Source organism: Pseudochaenichthys georgianus, chromosome 22 (assembly GCF_902827115.2).
Source record: "Pseudochaenichthys georgianus chromosome 22, fPseGeo1.2, whole genome shotgun sequence".
Classification (NCBI taxonomy): domain Eukaryota; kingdom Metazoa; phylum Chordata; class Actinopteri; order Perciformes; family Channichthyidae; genus Pseudochaenichthys; species Pseudochaenichthys georgianus.
Window position 1 is genome coordinate 4,354,681 of NC_047524.1, and position 17,465 is coordinate 4,372,145.

General features: G+C 39.9%; 1 protein-coding gene across 2 annotated transcripts in view; it reads left to right on the forward strand.

Moving 5' to 3' along the window:
- Positions 1-2,468: 2,468 nt before the first annotated feature.
- The window catches only part of mta1 (metastasis associated 1), a 45,389-nt gene continuing 30,392 nt past the window's right edge, over positions 2,469-17,465 (forward strand). For both annotated transcript variants that reach the window (XM_034111765.2, XM_034111766.2), the window contains exons 1-3: positions 2,469-2,725; positions 13,331-13,398; positions 16,060-16,153. In XM_034111765.2, coding sequence (XP_033967656.1) covers positions 2,698-2,725; positions 13,331-13,398; positions 16,060-16,153 — 190 coding nt within the window. In that variant the 5' untranslated portion in view covers positions 2,469-2,697. The remainder of the gene's footprint in view (positions 2,726-13,330; positions 13,399-16,059; positions 16,154-17,465) is intronic.

Sequence of the window (17,465 nt, forward strand, 5' to 3'; positions counted from 1 at the left end):
AACAGCAAGCAGCAACATGTTGTCAGATAATTGCTGCATAATGTATAATGGGCAATAGATATATATATATATATATAATACGCAAAAACATCTACTGGTAATGATGCTGTTTCATTTTTCATAGTTATTTTGTTCCCAATTTACAGATTGTCATTGAAAAATGTTCAAAATCTCACTGCACTTTCTCTCCTTTCTGTTTCATAAAAGAGCCTGAGACACAATGCAGGATCCCTCCAATGCAGCACAGTTCCAACATTGAGACTGCACACTTGAGCAGGAGTGCATACTGTAAGTACACACGATTGGCTTGCGGTGGTCATGTGACTGCAGGCTGTAGTCCCTTGTGTTAGAAAACGGTAATTGAGGCTTCCATATGGTATAGATCAGATGTAGCCCTCACCACAGCATTCCTCCTCCAGCACAGAGGCTCTATGCTTGTTTCCACAGTGAAAAATGGAGCTAATCAAACAACTATTGGCAAAAGACAATACTATATATTCTCCCTCTTGTCATAACATACCTCACTTATTCGACACCTTCTGCTTAACACTATTTTTTTTACTGAAAACAAAAGCTGGGCTCTTCTATGTTTTTTAGAAGGAGATATGTATTTAGATGATGATATACTGCAATACTTATTGCCATATATCAAGGAGAATATCTGTGTTTGCGATGGTTGATGAACAGGAAAACATTGCTCGTGGTCTTTGCAGTACAAAACATGCCCTTTTTCTATGGCAGATTAAGCCAAACCACTCAATCCTGCTCATTTTCCATCATCCCTCATGTATGGCTGTACATTCATTTAACTAAGTGGGTGGTTTTATTTAGTTTGATATATACTTCCCTGTGATGCTGCCAGATTCCTGTATATCCCATAATAGCAGTACTGCCCTTGTGCTGCCCTCAATGCACACTGCGTACATGATTTTGTATAATTGTTTGCTTTACAGTTATAAAAAAGTGAGCTCAAATATGTTTGAATGTGAACTGTACAGAACAGTTTTTGATGTTTAAATCTGCATTGTAGTATTAAAAAAATAGAGCTTTATTCATAATGCCATAAAATGTAATGTGGACACAGTTCTTTTTTTAGATACATGCACAAATTAAATAATAATAAATAAGAGAATGAATAACATAATTAGTTTTGACATTATTACTGAGTAGATGTAAAAACTCTCCATGTAAGAAAAAAGAGGAAATGTTCCACGGTCACATGACAATCTTATCTAGATCAATTAAATGGAAATAAAATACAAAATGCCATGTCGGTCCAAATACACTTTAGTACCAACTTAACCAAAAGCCCCCTAACAGGCAGGTCAGGTTTCCTACCTTATTTGTAAAGTAATCCTTATCATGTATGGTTATAGCTACTTTCACAGCAGTGAGGGACACACCTGTGAGTTAGTGACCATTCTTCCATGCTCTAATAAATGTTATAAAAATGTTAAAAAGCCTATTCCAAATAACAACATGGGTCCCTACCCCTGTTGGTTCATGAACTTCACTTAACTCAACAGAGCTTAGGGATTTGGGATCACGATATTTGGTTTTAGGCATGGGACAGGAAGTTTCACAACCTTGAGGCCTTTTATTAGCAAACTCTTCAAATGTGTAGTTGAATATTGAAATATTTTTGAATTTGGCCCATTAACTGTAAAAAATAAAGCTTCAACTAGGTTAGTTGCACTGCTTAATGACATTTCATCTAGCGTTTAAGCCGGTTTCTTTGCTAGGCTAAAGGTCAGTGTAGTGAAAAAAGTGTAGGCCGACATATTTCTAAAAATGTTCACAGTTTATCATGGAAACTAATATTGACATTTGTAAATAAACTAAATAAAGTAATAGTACTTTTAATATAAACATTTATAATTAAACATTTACAAATATGATAATAAGGAAAAACACTTTTTAAAAGCAAATCATTTAAATTCATCGACGTCTGTAACGTCTGTCATGTTTTGAAAAATGCTGATGGCTAACGGAAACAACATAAAACTAGAAATAAAATGAGTTATTTATTTAAAAACTTGAAACGAAATTACAGCCACCAACATGAGTGTACAACTTGAGCTTCGCCTTATTATGGAAATATGTGTTTAACCCATAGGCTATCTATAAATAAAAATGTTCTACCAGATTAGTTACACTGCTCCAAGACATTTGATTTAGCTTTCAAGCCATTTTCTGTACTACATAATGTGGGAATATTCCCACATTAAAACATATGTTTATTTGTTCTCTATTTAGCATGTAAACTAGTCGTTTCATTAGTAAATAAACTCAATAAAACTAAACAATATAAGAATAATTAGGGTAAGTGAATGGGATAACCGTTGGTGTTGGATGGATCAGTGACGTCACTTGTGGAACTACATCAACGTATGTAACGTTTGCCTTGTTTAGAAAATGCTAGAAGCTAACAGCAAGAACACAAAACTTGAAATATATTAAGTAGTTTGATACAAAACTTGAAACCAAACCAAATCTCAGCCGCCGAACTTGAGTTTTTAAGTGTGGGGAAAAAAATAGTGCGCTGTCTCTTTAAGGTTCCTCAGCTAGTCTGTTTCGTATTGATCAATCCACCATTTTCCAACACACAGCGGCGGCAGTGCTAACATAGCTCCGGCAGCGAGAGAGAGAAGAGAGCCTCCCCTCTACCTGGAGAGGAAGCCAGGGACCGGGGCAGTCATGGCAGCGAACATGTACCGGGTTGGAGGTAAGGTGGAGGGGGGGAACATTTCACAAGCTTCCCGTAGTGTGTTTATGGCGGACGTGAACAACCGTGGGTCTTTTTTAAAACAGAGCGTGGTCCGTAGTCTTTTATTTCCCTAAAGCTAAAGAGCCTTGTGCTTCACAGATGATGAGGGTGGTGAAGAGGAGGATGGTGATGAAGAGTAGTCTGGTTTCCCTCGTTTCTTTTGTGTTTCTTGTAACTTGCGACGCTCTCCTGACAACTAATTCGACAAGCTGATGCACCTACAGTCACATGCATTGTGTTTCTATGCATTTAAGGGGACATGGGGAACGTATTGTAAAAGTTTTTGCGTACCATTCAACTACTCTTTCATGAGGGGGACTAACATCATGAGTAAACCTGCAGAAACCCCGTAAAATGTGCAGAGTAGATGCAGTCATGTGGTATTATTCCCTTAGTGCAGAGAAACAAACTAGGATTTAAAAAATAATAAGAAAGTTTAAGCTGAAATGGGTACATGTGTTTTTCCTTGCATGCTCAAAGATGCATTTTCACACATTTCAATCAGAGGTATTTCTCCTCATTTCGTTCAGGCATCTCCAGTTAATACCTAATGAAGATTCCTGTTTCCCCCTCCCACTCGTTTTCTGCTCATTGCTCTGATTCATATCCTGTAGGTAATGTCTAAAAAAACAGGCACATGAAAGTTAGTGCATTAGAGTTTAAATAAGGACATGTTTTTTTTTAAAGGGGGATGGACATGAGAAAGGTCAATAATTGACCGGCAAATAATCAGATGCCTTGCATTCAATTCATTAGGGTTGCAGAATTTTGACTGTTTCTCACATGTTGTTTTTCAAAAATGTTACTGTCAAAGTGTCAGAACAACCAAAATAAGGTGGGCCATGTTATAGTTTAATGTAGTTTATGGCAGGTGTCATTGTTTAGAGGTTAGTTCAGTAGGTTAGTCTGTAGATCCATCAAGCCTACATTTCCATTCATGTTTTTTTTATTGCAGTCCAAGTTTTTCCTTGTTATAGTTGTTTACAAAATTACATACTTCTTCCTAACTCAAAGTAAACGCGTGTATGGAAAATTGAGCAAGAGTGACTGCAGATACATTGACATGCCATTGCTGACAATTGTCTAGTGAAACAGGAATGCTGATGATGACTCTATTTGGCATTGTACCCGCAATAAAAATAGCCTGTAGTGAACGTCATAGCCCTCTTATTTAGTCAAATGAAACAGGGCCTACCTGAGTGAGAGCAGGATTATGTCCAGAACAGGGCAGAAAGTTAACACTTCAGCAGCCACATGTTGGTGAATTAAGTACAGCTCATTACACTGTTGGCCTCACTTGCTGAGATGCTTACTAGGTGGTCTTATGTGTCTTTTTTTACCAAATGTCCCTGCCGGTCTGCCTACTTGGTAGCTTTTAAGATGTTGTATTTTGACGTGATACTGGACCCATCTGCAGTTAACAGTGAAAAAAGGAAACTCATTAATACCATAACAAATATCAACATATATCCCAGTTGTTTGTTTGTTTAAAATCTTAGAGTCGTAATAAGTCCACGCATAACTGTGGGACCTCCTGGAGTAATATAATGTCTCTGAGCGTCAGCAGTCAGGGTTTAGATCAGCTCACACCACTATTTACTCCTGCGACTGTTGTTATGGATGACACAGGTACCCAGTGAAGTGACAGGGTAGGGTTTTATTGTGACTCACACAATGTTGGTGTTTTTAAATTCTTTACATTACATTACATTTAGCTGACGCTTTTATCCAAAGCGACGTACAATAAGTGCGTTCGACCAACAAAATACAAACTTGAAGAAAACCGAATCATATAAGTACATCAGGTTTCATAGAGCAAAAACATTTCAAGTGCTACTCAACTGGCTATAGATAAGCCAGTCCTTTATTAGTATATAAGTGCTTTGTTAGTAATTCTATCGCTCGAAGTGGAGTCGAAAGAGATGAGTTTTCAGTCTGCGCCGGAAGGTGTGTAAGCTATTCACTGACCTTATCGGCTATCTTGATAATAATTGGGATCGTTTCCGCAATCCACTTTATTATGTTCAGGGTAATCGTAACATGAATGATTGCTATTATGGGCTGCATCACAGTCCTTCTTATTGATCATACCAAACAAGTTATTCTTTGCCCTTATTAGATGAAATTATAAACAGATAGGCCTAAGTGTGTAATAACTAAAACCATAAAGCGTGAACTCGCATCACTTAATTAAAGTAACCATTATAATATATTGTATTTTTTTTTTGCCACAGAGATAAAAAAATGAGCCCAATTTGGCCTATATTAAGCCTATTAATTGGCTGAATTATCCTAAGACCAATTCAACTTAACAACAGGACAAAGCGGGACCCTTGGAAAGATGGCCGCCTCTTTGCAAGACAATGCAGGATCATCTTGAAAAAGCAATGACTTCCCTTGTGTTTGAACCGTGAACAAAAGCTGCTCCGTGGGCCCTGCTGTCTTTGTTTTTATCGTGCAGGCCACACGCCACTCTTCCTGCAGCGCTCCGTCCCAGTGCTTTCCCTCCAAACACAGGAAAGTGTTGTGACTAAGTGTAGGCTATATCATAAGGCTTATCATCTTAATGGCGGGAAAGGAAGAGAGGCATGCTTTTTGTGCTCTGGTCACAGAAGTTTCAAAAGTCTGAACCTATAAACAAGAGTCACCAAGGCTGGCTGCAAACCTGTTCACACAAAAATGACTCTCAAAAGACAATAGGAAAATATGTAGTTGTGTTAAGATCTTGTTTTGAATGATAGGTTCACAAAGTCTGTGCTTTGTGTGAAAATGTTCTTCTTAAAGATGGTTATAAGCTCTTTTCCTAAAGCACTTGCAATCAGGAATTTTAGATATAGGTATCGAGAAAGCAAAACTCTCACAAAATGTTGATTGTGGTGAATTTCCTTTATCGGGATAATCGTAAATATCCTCACCAGTAAAAAAGCGAGAACAATTTCATAAACGTTCTTGAAAAAGTTTGAGTTAAGTTTTTTTATTTTATTATTATTATCAAAATGTGAGGTAAAGGGATTCAAGGTTGTTGTTTTTTGGCATTTTAAAAATGATCATCGTTTTGGTGATTAAAGGTGGGGTAGGTAATTTTGGAGAAACCAGCTCGAGTGCGCTAGAATTGGAAAATACACAGCCGGAACAAATTGCCACTTCCTTACAGAGCCCCTCCTCCAACACACACGAACGCGCACATGACCAATGAGGGCACGAGATAAGTGTGTGCACAGATGGAAGGCTGACAGGCAGGTAGGCCATCCAGTTATTTTAGCCGGGCCGGCTCAGGTGATTGGTCGTGCTTTTTACAGTACCACAGCTTCCACTGATGACATTTTTGAATGGATTTTTTGTCAAAGCACTTCAGATTTTCATTGCTATCGGGATGTTAAGAGCATTCCATGGAATATAACAAAAAGTGTATCTCGAGCCGGTTTCTCAAACTTACCTACCCCACCTTTAAGAGTTTAATATATTTTCATATCAACTACTTCCATTTCAAGTGAACAAAATCCTAACGCCTCGTTCTGTAGAAAAAATTAATTCCTAACTTCACCTGGAGCAAATACGAGATTTAGCAGTCCACATCTTACTCCACGACAATCACAGACTAAACATTGAAAATATTGAATTGGCCATTGCAGTGCCATGCTGGATGATGACCATATGTTTTTGTTCTGGCTTAAGGGTGGGGTAGGTAAGTTTCAGAAACCGGCTCGAGGTACACTTTTTGTTATATTCCATGGAATGCTCCTAACATCCCGATAGCAATGAATATCTGAAGTGCTTTGACAAAAAATCCATAAAAAAATGTAATGTGTGGAAGCCGTAATACTGTAAAAAGTACAACCAATCCGTTTAGCCGGGCCTTCCATCTCGTGCACGCACAAATGTATCTCGTGCCCTCATTGGGCGTGCATTGCAGCAGTACGTCAATGACTCGCCAGCAACAGACGGCCACTTTCACCAGTCTGCTGACGTCATGTGCGCGTTCATGTGTGTTGGAGGAGGTGCTCTGTAAGGAAGTCTGAAGGAAGGGGAGGATTCTTTTCGGCTGTGTATTTTCAAATTTTAGTGCACCCGAGCCGGTTTATGAAACTTACCTACCCCACCTTTAAGCCCTCCACATTTTCACCTCCAAGAAATTACTGAAATGAGTAAATGGCATTGTTAAAGCAGCCTCACTATAGAAATCAAGTGGGTAACTTTCAGAGACAGACTTATAAATGAAAACCTACCTCAATATTCCCTCAAATATGTTTTATGTGCCGAGCTGCAGTGAAGGGAATGGATGATAACAAAAAGAAGGGAAATTAGTTTTAAGAAGATTAACCTTAAAAGACGCACACGTGATTTGTATAACAAAGAGCACTTAAGCTTAAGCATTAAGGTACATGTTGTCATGTATTTTTGCAGGACAAGGACTGTAGACTTAGAGGGGATCTTTTTAAAGGCAAGTAAAAGCAGGAGGTGTGATTATAGCAAGCAGAAACTGTTTCAATCTTCATATCCGCTCCTGACTATTGTTTTAAGGCAGGCTTGAAACAATGTGAAGCTAGCCTTAAAATAAACACTTGTAATGAGGATGTCGGCGTGTGAGAACTCTTGTACAGAATGTGCTAAACGTGTTGTAGTTACTAACTTTAAAAAGTGAAAAACTTTTATTGCCAGTGCCCATATTTTTGTGGTTGTTGGCTGTCCATGCTGCCAGTTATGATCCAGACCCTGCTTAACGGTGTTGTAATGTTTACAAATCCACAAAATGACTAAGGTACAAACTTTGACGGTGCCCACACTTTTTCTGGCTGGCGGTTGGTGTTAATTTCCCACGCTGGCAGTTGCCTCTCTCACAGGTCTTGTGGGTGTAATTACAGTTTTGCGACCTGCTTACTGCCTTCCTGCCAAATTCAGGATTGGGCAAATGCATGACAGGTGTCCCTATCCCGTCATCACATTTCTACAGAGGCCAAACTACACATACATCCATCACAATAAAAAGTATTTGACGCAAGCTAGATTCCTTGTGGCGTCTTTGCGGCTCCGCAGCTATTTGGATTTCAAGATCTGGTCTTCTAAACTCCCCTAAAATAGTTTTTTCAGAGAGATTTGTTGTGTAAAACCTACACACGTTTGCTGATTAGTCACATATGAATAACGAGAACAAGCCACACTGAGGTCGAGGCACAAGTGCCAAACAGATGCATGCTGGGAGGGAAGTGGCTGCCATTTTTTATGAGATCAAAAATCTCTCTTTGCCTTAACTGATTTACTGACTCTATGAAAAAGGCCCATTTTATGATTTTTTTCCCCTTCTGTTTATGTTTGCATGAGGTGAGTAATGTGGATTATTTCCGAGGTTAGTAGACAGTTGTAGAACATAAAGTCAAAGAGATGAATCTACTGTATTATCTTAAAGTGGCGTTTACCATCTTCAGCCAGGAGTTATGCTAGAGAGATGCTCCCAGGTAGGGATATCAAAGTGTTGGGATGAACTCTGAAGATTAAACTACCTGCCATTACCACAGAAATCTCCATCCATACTGTGACAGTCTAAGCCATAATCCGAATCACTGCGACAGACACGCCTCTCAGTGGGAGTGTGTGAGTAAGCTTTGGGTGGGGTGTGGGGTATCTGCGCATGGAGAAGAGTGGGTGGATGTTCAAATTTGCTGCTTCCTGCTTTTCTATCTCCCATCTCTAGCCTCTAGCCTTTTCATTACTGTCCTACATGGTTTACTGTACAAGTAGTACATGCCACTACTGTCTTTTCTATTGTCGCATATGGAGACTGAATCCTAAATGAAGTGTCTCCGTACATCATTGAAAACTGTCATGCCCATAACGACGGCTTGATGTTGTGGTTTTTTCCCTCTGATCACAGTTTGCTAATTTGAGTTGCGTAAATAGTATCAAGATGACTTTAACAGGGCTGCCATTGATCACGATAACTACAATATGTGACCTATCTTGTTTTGTTTTTTTTATCTTTTTTTGTTACATGGTGGATCTTTGACGGCGGCGAATAAGTAGGGGAAGCTCCCTCAATGACGCAACTTGACATCATTCATTTGCATGTTATGACCACGCTGCTTAACAAAGAGCTGGTTAAAAATCTTCACTTTTCTTTTGAGAAACTTTTAGGACTTCAATGATTGGAGAAATGTATTTCTAATCATCGAGTTTCCCCCATAGTGTACTCGCGTTCCCTGACCATTGCACTAATATGTGGTAGAAATGTGAAAATATTAGATATGATATACTTTCAACAACCCTCTGACAGTCTTTACAAACCTTACATTTGTCCTCAGACTACTTGCAAGTATCTGCATAAAAGGTGAAGGATAAAACTGCTTCTATTCAGATAGCGAAAAAATAAAGAAGTTTAACACGGGAAAAATTGTGATACTGTAGGTACAGGATGATTTAAGTGCGTAGTTTGGAGAGGTATCCTTGAGTTTTATTTTTTGTATGGTCATATATTTTTTCACCTCAATGTCAATAATGGACCTCGTTTCATTTAGTCTCATTTAGGATGTTTGCTCCTGGTTTCACCAACTCATTCGCCAACTTAACATTTCTGCTCAGCTTTGTAATTCTTTTTTGTCCCCGAGTCCATCCGCTATCATGTTTTCCCCTCTCTCATCCTTGCGTCTCTCTCTGTCCTGGTTTGAATCAGCCCAGCAGACTCTCTCTTTTGAGGCTCGGTAACATGCCTCGATTGGCTCGCACTACATTCGACTGCACCGTGACATCACAGTCGCCGGTGCTGGCAGATTGGCTGGCGTTGGGAGCGGGGGATGGAGAGTGGTGGAGGGGAGGGGAGGTTATACGTGGATTGAGGCGGCGGGAGGGCTGATGGGAAAATGGAGAGACTGAGTGACGCTGCTCAGTGCCTACAGGCCCTCTCTCTTTATTTCTCTCTCTCTCTCTCTCTCTCTCTCTGTTGCTCTCATTTTGAGTTCCTCTCCAGCTCGCTCTCTACCAGGCTTCAGCTCCTCACATGGCGGAAACTCCCACTCTTCATTTCCCTGTTTTCTTGCCATTTTTGTTATTCTTCTCGCCATAGGTGGAAAGGACATGGGTTGAACGTAAAAGTGAATCAATTTGTGATAACTTCGGTTCCCGAGCCACGAAAATGCTTAATGCGGGACTACGAGCAGACATGTTCCTGTCACCAACCCACCCCAAAATAACATACCTCGTGGCTGCCATTCACACCCAACCTCACTCCAAAGCCGAATGTTTGACATGTGGTTCTGCTTCGGTTTGAAACGTTCACGACGCATTTGAAGTCTCGCTTAATTGATCCCTCAGAGCTTGGGAACGTTGAAGGCCAAGAAAAAAATATCAACATTTTCTCTGTGTGGTTTATCATAAGACCGCTCCATGTTTTGAAGCCAGGAACTACATTTTGATCAGGGTTCTTTTGAATATTGACAGATTTAAATATCTTTAATGTATCTAGAAAAAGTTAGTTTTTTTGTAGCAGCAATTACTTTGAATTATTCAGTGTGTCCAGCTGAAGTATGTTCTTTCAAATTTGTACCGAAACTATGAGGCGAGTCAATTAGTGTATTAGTTGATTCATATCTTTGTAACAGCCCTTTTTTGGACAAAATAAGCAACTTAAAGAAGACATCCCCTTAAACTCACTTGTTTTTAACACCTTCCATATTAAAGATAACTTCATGGATAAATCCCCTGATGTTCATAATGCAATTTGTATTGATAATTGATAGGAGAGCAGTATAGTATCTTCGTCCTCTTTTCAGTGGAGTGGTGAATTAGCGTTTTTATTTATCAGGTTCTTTATTATTAAACACATTTTAGTTTTTATTATAAAGAAAGACATATTAAACAAAAAATCCTTGGAAAATCATATATTTTCAGCTTGATGTCAACACATTGTAATTTGAGGCACCCGTCCAACGTTAAAAAATACTCAGTGTTCTTGGATTAATGATGTGAAAAAGCTGGTGCCTGTCTCTGCTGTGGCTCCTCACTAAATGGGATGGAGTCTCGCTCACTTTTCCCCACTCAGTTTTTCAGCCAGCCTCTGACCTCCAGGTCGACCTGGAAATGAGCAAGTCCGATTTCTTGTCTTTATTTTCTGTCTCAGGAACGCTCAATTTCAAGTGCTCCTATTTGATATTCAGCAGCAGGACGAAGATGTCACAGTGGCAGCGGAGTCTAGTAACAAGCTGTTTCAGGGTGAAGAGTAGACAGGCGTGATGTGACGATCTCTTCTCGCCTCGTAGCGATGTTGAGTTGGGAGTATGTAAGGTTGCCAAAATACGCTGTTATAGAAATTACACTCTTCATGCTTCCTGAACTACTGTTAGTGCCTGGCTTCACCCTTAACCCACAAGGACAGTTCTTACTTCTTCAGATGAATGTTCATATTAGGAGTAATTGTATTGAATTTACTTTAATTGAAGACAAATTATATTTGCACCTCCTTCCAAAGAGTGGCTGTGAATCTGTTTAGTTGTGTGAGTGTGGGATGAGAGAGGAATACCAATAGGGAGAGTTGAGCAAAAGGCTTTTTAGTCAAAGGTTTGTGTGTTTGAGATACATGTGCGTCGTGTCTTCCTCCGCTGTCTCTGAGATTTCTTGATTGTTTTTGTTGGCAGTTAATCAGCAGACGTTATGTTCGACTATTTATAGATCTGAAAGTAACACTTTAGTCTATAAATTGTCGGAAGATGATTAAGAAAATGCCAATCAAAGTTTCCCGGAGACCAAGGTTTTTATAGTAAAAACGATTACCTAATGTAGTAGGAAAATAATCATTAGTTGCAATCCTAAACGATGATTCCAGATGTGCGTACTACAAACTAAAGATATTCGATTTAGGACCGTATTATTAAGCAAAGAAAGCTGCCTTTTTCTTACATTTTAAGAAGCTGGAAACAGAGATGGTTTGGATCTTTTAGCTTCACACCTACCAAAATGTTTTTTTCCTTTTCAATTGACTATTCGTATTCAACCATGTTACAATGTCTGGAAGTATTTGCACCAAAAAAGGTGGTTTGCCCACAACAAGATGCATAACAGATGATGTTTGTAGGTGGATTTTTCTATTTATGTCAAGATAGTTGTGGATGTCGGTGCAGATCCGAAATGTTGCAATCATGATGAGTGCATGCCTAAACCAGTGAGTGTTAGACGCAGGAGGTGCAGGGAATGAAAGCAGGAGTCGGTGTGTTTCGAGGTTGTGCTGGTGGAATTTTCTCGGGCGATCTATGGCCTAGTCGGTCGCGAAGACGGGGCCCGTAGGAGCGTGGGGGATGGGCGGGTGAGGTTCAGGGTGAAGGGAGGATAGCTCCAGCTCCAGGCAGCCAACCAAGTGTGGGGTATAATCTGACAGCACTCAGCCAAGACACATGCAGGGCTAAGACCAGGCACCCTACCAAGAGTGGGGCCTGTGGGGACATCCTGGTGAGAGCTAAGCCTCCAATGGGCCTGGAGCAGTGCCAGGAGCCACACACACACACACACACACACACACACACACACACACACACACACACACACACACACACACACACACACAGAAATGCATAGTTAAGTCACACATGCGTAGAAATGCTTGTGCAGTCTCCTACACACGCTCTCCGAATGCAGACACACCGTGCATGCAAACAACAATCGCACATGGGGAGGATGAAGGGTGATAAGACAAAGGAAACATGAGGAAATACAAGGCTGCAGTCTGAATGGAGAGCTTTATAGAGACACATTTATTGTGCGGCAACGTCTCATTTAGTCAGACCTTCAGACTACAGCAGGATCTCCTATTTATAAAAAATGGACGCACTGAATCGCTCCAAGACGTTGACGTTCAAGATCATGATGTGAAGATGATGTCTTCTTCATTCAGTCTATGCCCGGTATCTCTGCGCAATTCTCGATAAAGATTACACTACATTATTTTTTAAGTATTAAGCTATTTCTAGAATTAGATGACAGTGTTGCGTACTAGTGTTGTAGCCGAATGGCTTGAGTGTTGTGAAGTCAAAGAGATACATGTAATCATTTCTAAAAGACACGTTTGTATCTAACAAATTGCCCAACCCAATTTCCCCTGTTATGCTCTTCCACATGCTGCACATGATCTCAGGTCAAAATATGTATCGGCGTCATTTTCATGCCAACGACTGTAGAAAGGTCGCACAGTTTAAAATCAAAGTTTAAAAATAACAGGCTGGTAAATAACCCGATGAATCCCTTCATTCAACTTGAAGAGATGTTTTTTAATTAGTTTCGGTGGAATGACGTCAGCTTCCTTTGAAAAACATCAATAATGACATTCGGTAGTCAGTGCAAAATGAATCCTTCTTTAGTATTTAGTAGATGTCTGTGTCCCATTTTTTTTTTTATTATAAAGATGCCAGTGTTGTTCATCTGGAAAGCACCCTGAACATTTGGATGAACCTGAAATGCTGACTGACGTTTCTCTTCTCTCTTTTCCTTTCTCTTTCCATTCTCCTCTCCCTCCTCCTCCTCTTCCTCCTCTCCCTCCTCCTCCTCCTCCTCTCCCTCCTCCTCCTCCTTCTCGCTGTTCCTCTGCAGATTATGTTTATTTTGAGAACTCGTCCAGTAACCCACTGCTGATCAGGAGGATAGAGGAGTTGAACAAGGTGAGTGTGCTTGAATGCAGCACAGATCTGAAAGCTACACCTTTAAAACCCACTCTACTGCTCCCGTCTGATTTGTTAGATATTAAACCAAAACAATCTTAACTTTAATAACTAAAGTAAATGTTTAACTGTCAAATATATACTCGTCCTTTTGGGTTCTCATAAAGCTTAGTTTGGATGTTTTACCATACGCCCTGGACTGTTCAATATCAGACTTTTATATGGGGATAAGGTATAAGATTAAACTCTGTCTTTTCCAGTTGTTTTATCCATCTTATGAAACTCAACATCAGTGCATTCTGGTTTTGTTGTTGCTGCATTTATTCCAGTATAGCCCTGAAATGATTAGCCAATCAAACAATTTGATGACCAATGCATTGTGTTAAATAATTTAGCAAAGATACCAAACACTTATTTAAACTTCTGAACTGTGAGGATTTACAGATTTGGGGATTTCAGCAAACTGAAGAAAACAGATTTTTAGACTTCAGATTGTTATGAAACTTTTATTGAGCTTTTAGACCTAATTATTTATTGAATAATGCAGAAATGAACAACACAATCATTTATAATGACAACATTTGTTATTTGTAGCTTTACAATTTCCTAACCTAAAGTTAAACGGAAAATGCGGTTGTCAAAAAAATGTGTATTGGGTTATTTAACAGCTTTTTTGTGTCTTATACCAATGTTTTGTTTAACAGTAATCATCTATGACCAGCTTGTTGATATGCTTATAACATAATGGTGATATTGATAGTTGTTGCTATGAATAATACACTTGCAATGTACCACTTTAAAGTAAAGGAAACGTGTGGTTCTAAAAGGCCATATCTGTATTGCCTTGAAAGCCGTAAAAACAGTGTTTGTATTGAGATGTCACACCTAAGATAATAATGTCGCTCAGGATGCTGTCGGGTAAACTCCAGCCTGCCATCTCGCACTTTGTTCAGTCGAGGAAGCAGAAAAAGAGTCCCGTCTCTGCGGACTGGTTACAGGTGCGCGTGTCGGTCCCCTGTCCCGGCCTGTGTGGATAACTTGCCGGCTGCCTAATGTGATTGACACGGAGCGCAGAGCGAGCCTCTGTTCTGCCGTCACTGTCAGTCTCCCCGCCCCGCAGGGAGCGCCGGCTTTCTCTAACATAAAGTTTGAGGTGCGTGTTTAGAAAGTGTAAAACGGTAAAGGGAAAAGTCCGGACAACCAGCAGCTGCTCAAAACTGCTAAAAAACACATTGGAGCCTTCATGCGTAATGTCTTTTTACATTGTGGCCCAACATTTTAAAGATACAAATTTACAATTTAAACACTTAATGATTTTATTTACAAGTTAAGAATCCAAGGCTGCCACTAATAAATCCATGCTTTGTTAGAGTGGAAGAAAAGGGCGAAGTATGTGCCAAATGATGTTGTTTAGTTTTGTCTGAACAACTCTTGCATGACTTACTTGAATATCACATCGGACAAGAAAACCCTGGAAATCCTCACATAATGAAAGTGGGAACGGAAGTAAATAAACATGTTTCCTTCAAAAAACTGACCGAAACAATTGATTGGTTAACAAATAGTTTCTGATCATTTCTCTGCCATTACTGTGACGTTGCAAAAGGTGATAAATGAACTAATATCAGCGAGGAACGTGTATTCACTCGGCTGCTTGAGTGCCAGATGCTTAAACTACACCTCGACGCCTCCCTGTGATAACAGATCCATCCTTCATCTTCCTCTCTCTCGCTGCCCTCGCCACTCTCTCATTGTCTCCGCTTTTGTTTTGCTTTAAGTTCATTTTACAGTGTTAACTTTCCTGCACATATATATATGTATGCATGAATCATTTTTTGTGAAATCACCGAAAAGAAAACATTTGGTTAAATGTAACACCTTTAGCCCAGGTGCTGAAGTGACTCAGAAGATTTACATTGTATTTCATTTTCCAATCTGCTTAGCTGCTGTTGTTTAACCTTGAAATAACTCCCATACTAATGACAAAATGCTGACTATTAATATATGACCTTTTATTCTTTTGTATTACGCTCTATTTTCAAACACAGAAATGTGGGAAATTAGATTTTTAATTGTTCTCTGATTGGAAAAGTATAAAAAAATATATATAATGTAAAAACATATGACATGTTGGATGTGTTGGCTTTTTCTCCATCCATCTTCTACTTGCATTATATTTAACTAGAGTGATTCATGAGAAAAATCCGGCCTTTAATAAGATTCAAACTCATTCTTGTGTCGTTGTTGTTGTTGTTGTTGTTGCAAGTAAAAAAAGTACTACAAATCAATTTATCAATGAGTCTTATTGCTTTAACTGTTCTACCTAGAGTTTTAATGTTAAGGTATCATTCAATAAAGTCATTAACAAACCATTCAGCTCTTAAATAAAAACAAATATCATCATACCTATATAGTATTATGAGGAAAAGACAAGTAACAAAACAGACGACCCCTGAACACACCGCTCTGTCCCGATAACTGCGACACTTAAAGTGATTTTGGGAGAATTAGCTGGAGCCTCACACTGAGTTTTTTCAGCCATAGTTAAGAACTCTCCTCATCTAAGGTTTTTTTTTGTAATCATCTGTGTGTGCGTGTGTGGGTGCTCTGTGTGCGGCACCACTTGTTGCCGTGGTAACGCCGATTGTCTCTGGTTTGCAGACAGCCAATGGGAACGTGGAGGCCAAAGTGGTGTGTTTTTACCGACGCAGGGACATCTCCGGCACACTCATCGCCCTGGCAGACAAACATGCAAGTGAGTGACCGACCGTTACCCCGCCTGCAAAACACAACATCAAGAAAACAAAAAAACAGGATTTCAAACATTTCTATCTGGGCAACACGCTTCAGTTATTTTCCACTGCAGAGGTATTGTGCCTCGGTCAAATTTAAGAAGATTTCCCTGAACTTTAAAATACAATTTGTTATTTGGCTGGATTGGGAGGCTTGTTTGCACAGCAGGGGTGATACCAAATTGAATTGAGTTTTTATTACCAAGCTGAGAGAAACAGTCCAGACGGCAGCATCCCCCCCCCCCTCCTCCTCCGGCAGGCCTGAGTGCAGACAGCATTCGATCTGTTGGGTGTATCAATACGAAGACACCTGTGTGTGCGTCTATGCATATGTGCTCTAAAGCGTGGGTGTGAGGCGTGCTCTTGAATGTGGTGTTCTTCTCCAGAGCTTGGAGCTAAACACTGCGTGTCTGGAACAGCTGGCAGACTGGGCTCCAGCAGCCTTTTAATGTTATGGGTACCAGGGTGTTTTTCACAGAGAAAGACATTAAAACAATGTTTGTTTTTTTAATGATGGGGAAATGCAGAAGCCCAGAAGGATCAAGATGGTCAGTTTTAAAAGGTTGTCGAAATACGAGGCTGAAGTTGCTGGGAACAAAAGTGTGTCTTTTTAAAGGCCAGAGACGATCTTAAATGTCCCGGCTGTCCCCCAAGGGGTCGGTGGCCAAATATGCCTTCAAGGCACTGCTCCAGAGGGCCTGGATTTGAAAGAAGAGCAGCAGAGTGGGATTTATCCTTCCTCGGAATATTTTTTCTTCGTTTTTTGGTTTTCCGTCTGTCTCTTTGTCATTAACACTTTTATCTCAGGAACAACTTGAGGGAATTTCTTCAGATTTGGCACACACTTTAAATCAAGTGTGATGTGAATCAGAAACAGGTTTATTACCAGGTAGGTTTACACGTACGAGAAATTCGACTTGGTGTCGTGGTGCATAAAAAGAAGAATTAAAAACACAGAACTAGAAAAATACAACAGTATTTACATTGCAATGGAATAGAGTAGAAGGAATAAAATATGGACAAAAAATCAGCAGTAATACAAAATATTGTTGTGCATTAATGTAATGCATGGAGTCTGAGGTAAAGTGTCAGTGGGGGGGCCGGGCCTTGTTGATGAGGCAGAGGGGAAGAAACTGTTCAGGTGGCGAGAGGTTTTGGTCCTGATGGACAGTTTGTGTCCAGGGTGGGAGGTGTCGGCCACTATCTTCCCTGCCCGCTTCAGGGTCCTGGATTTGACTGACCTCACAAAACACGCTATAATGTATAAACTAATTA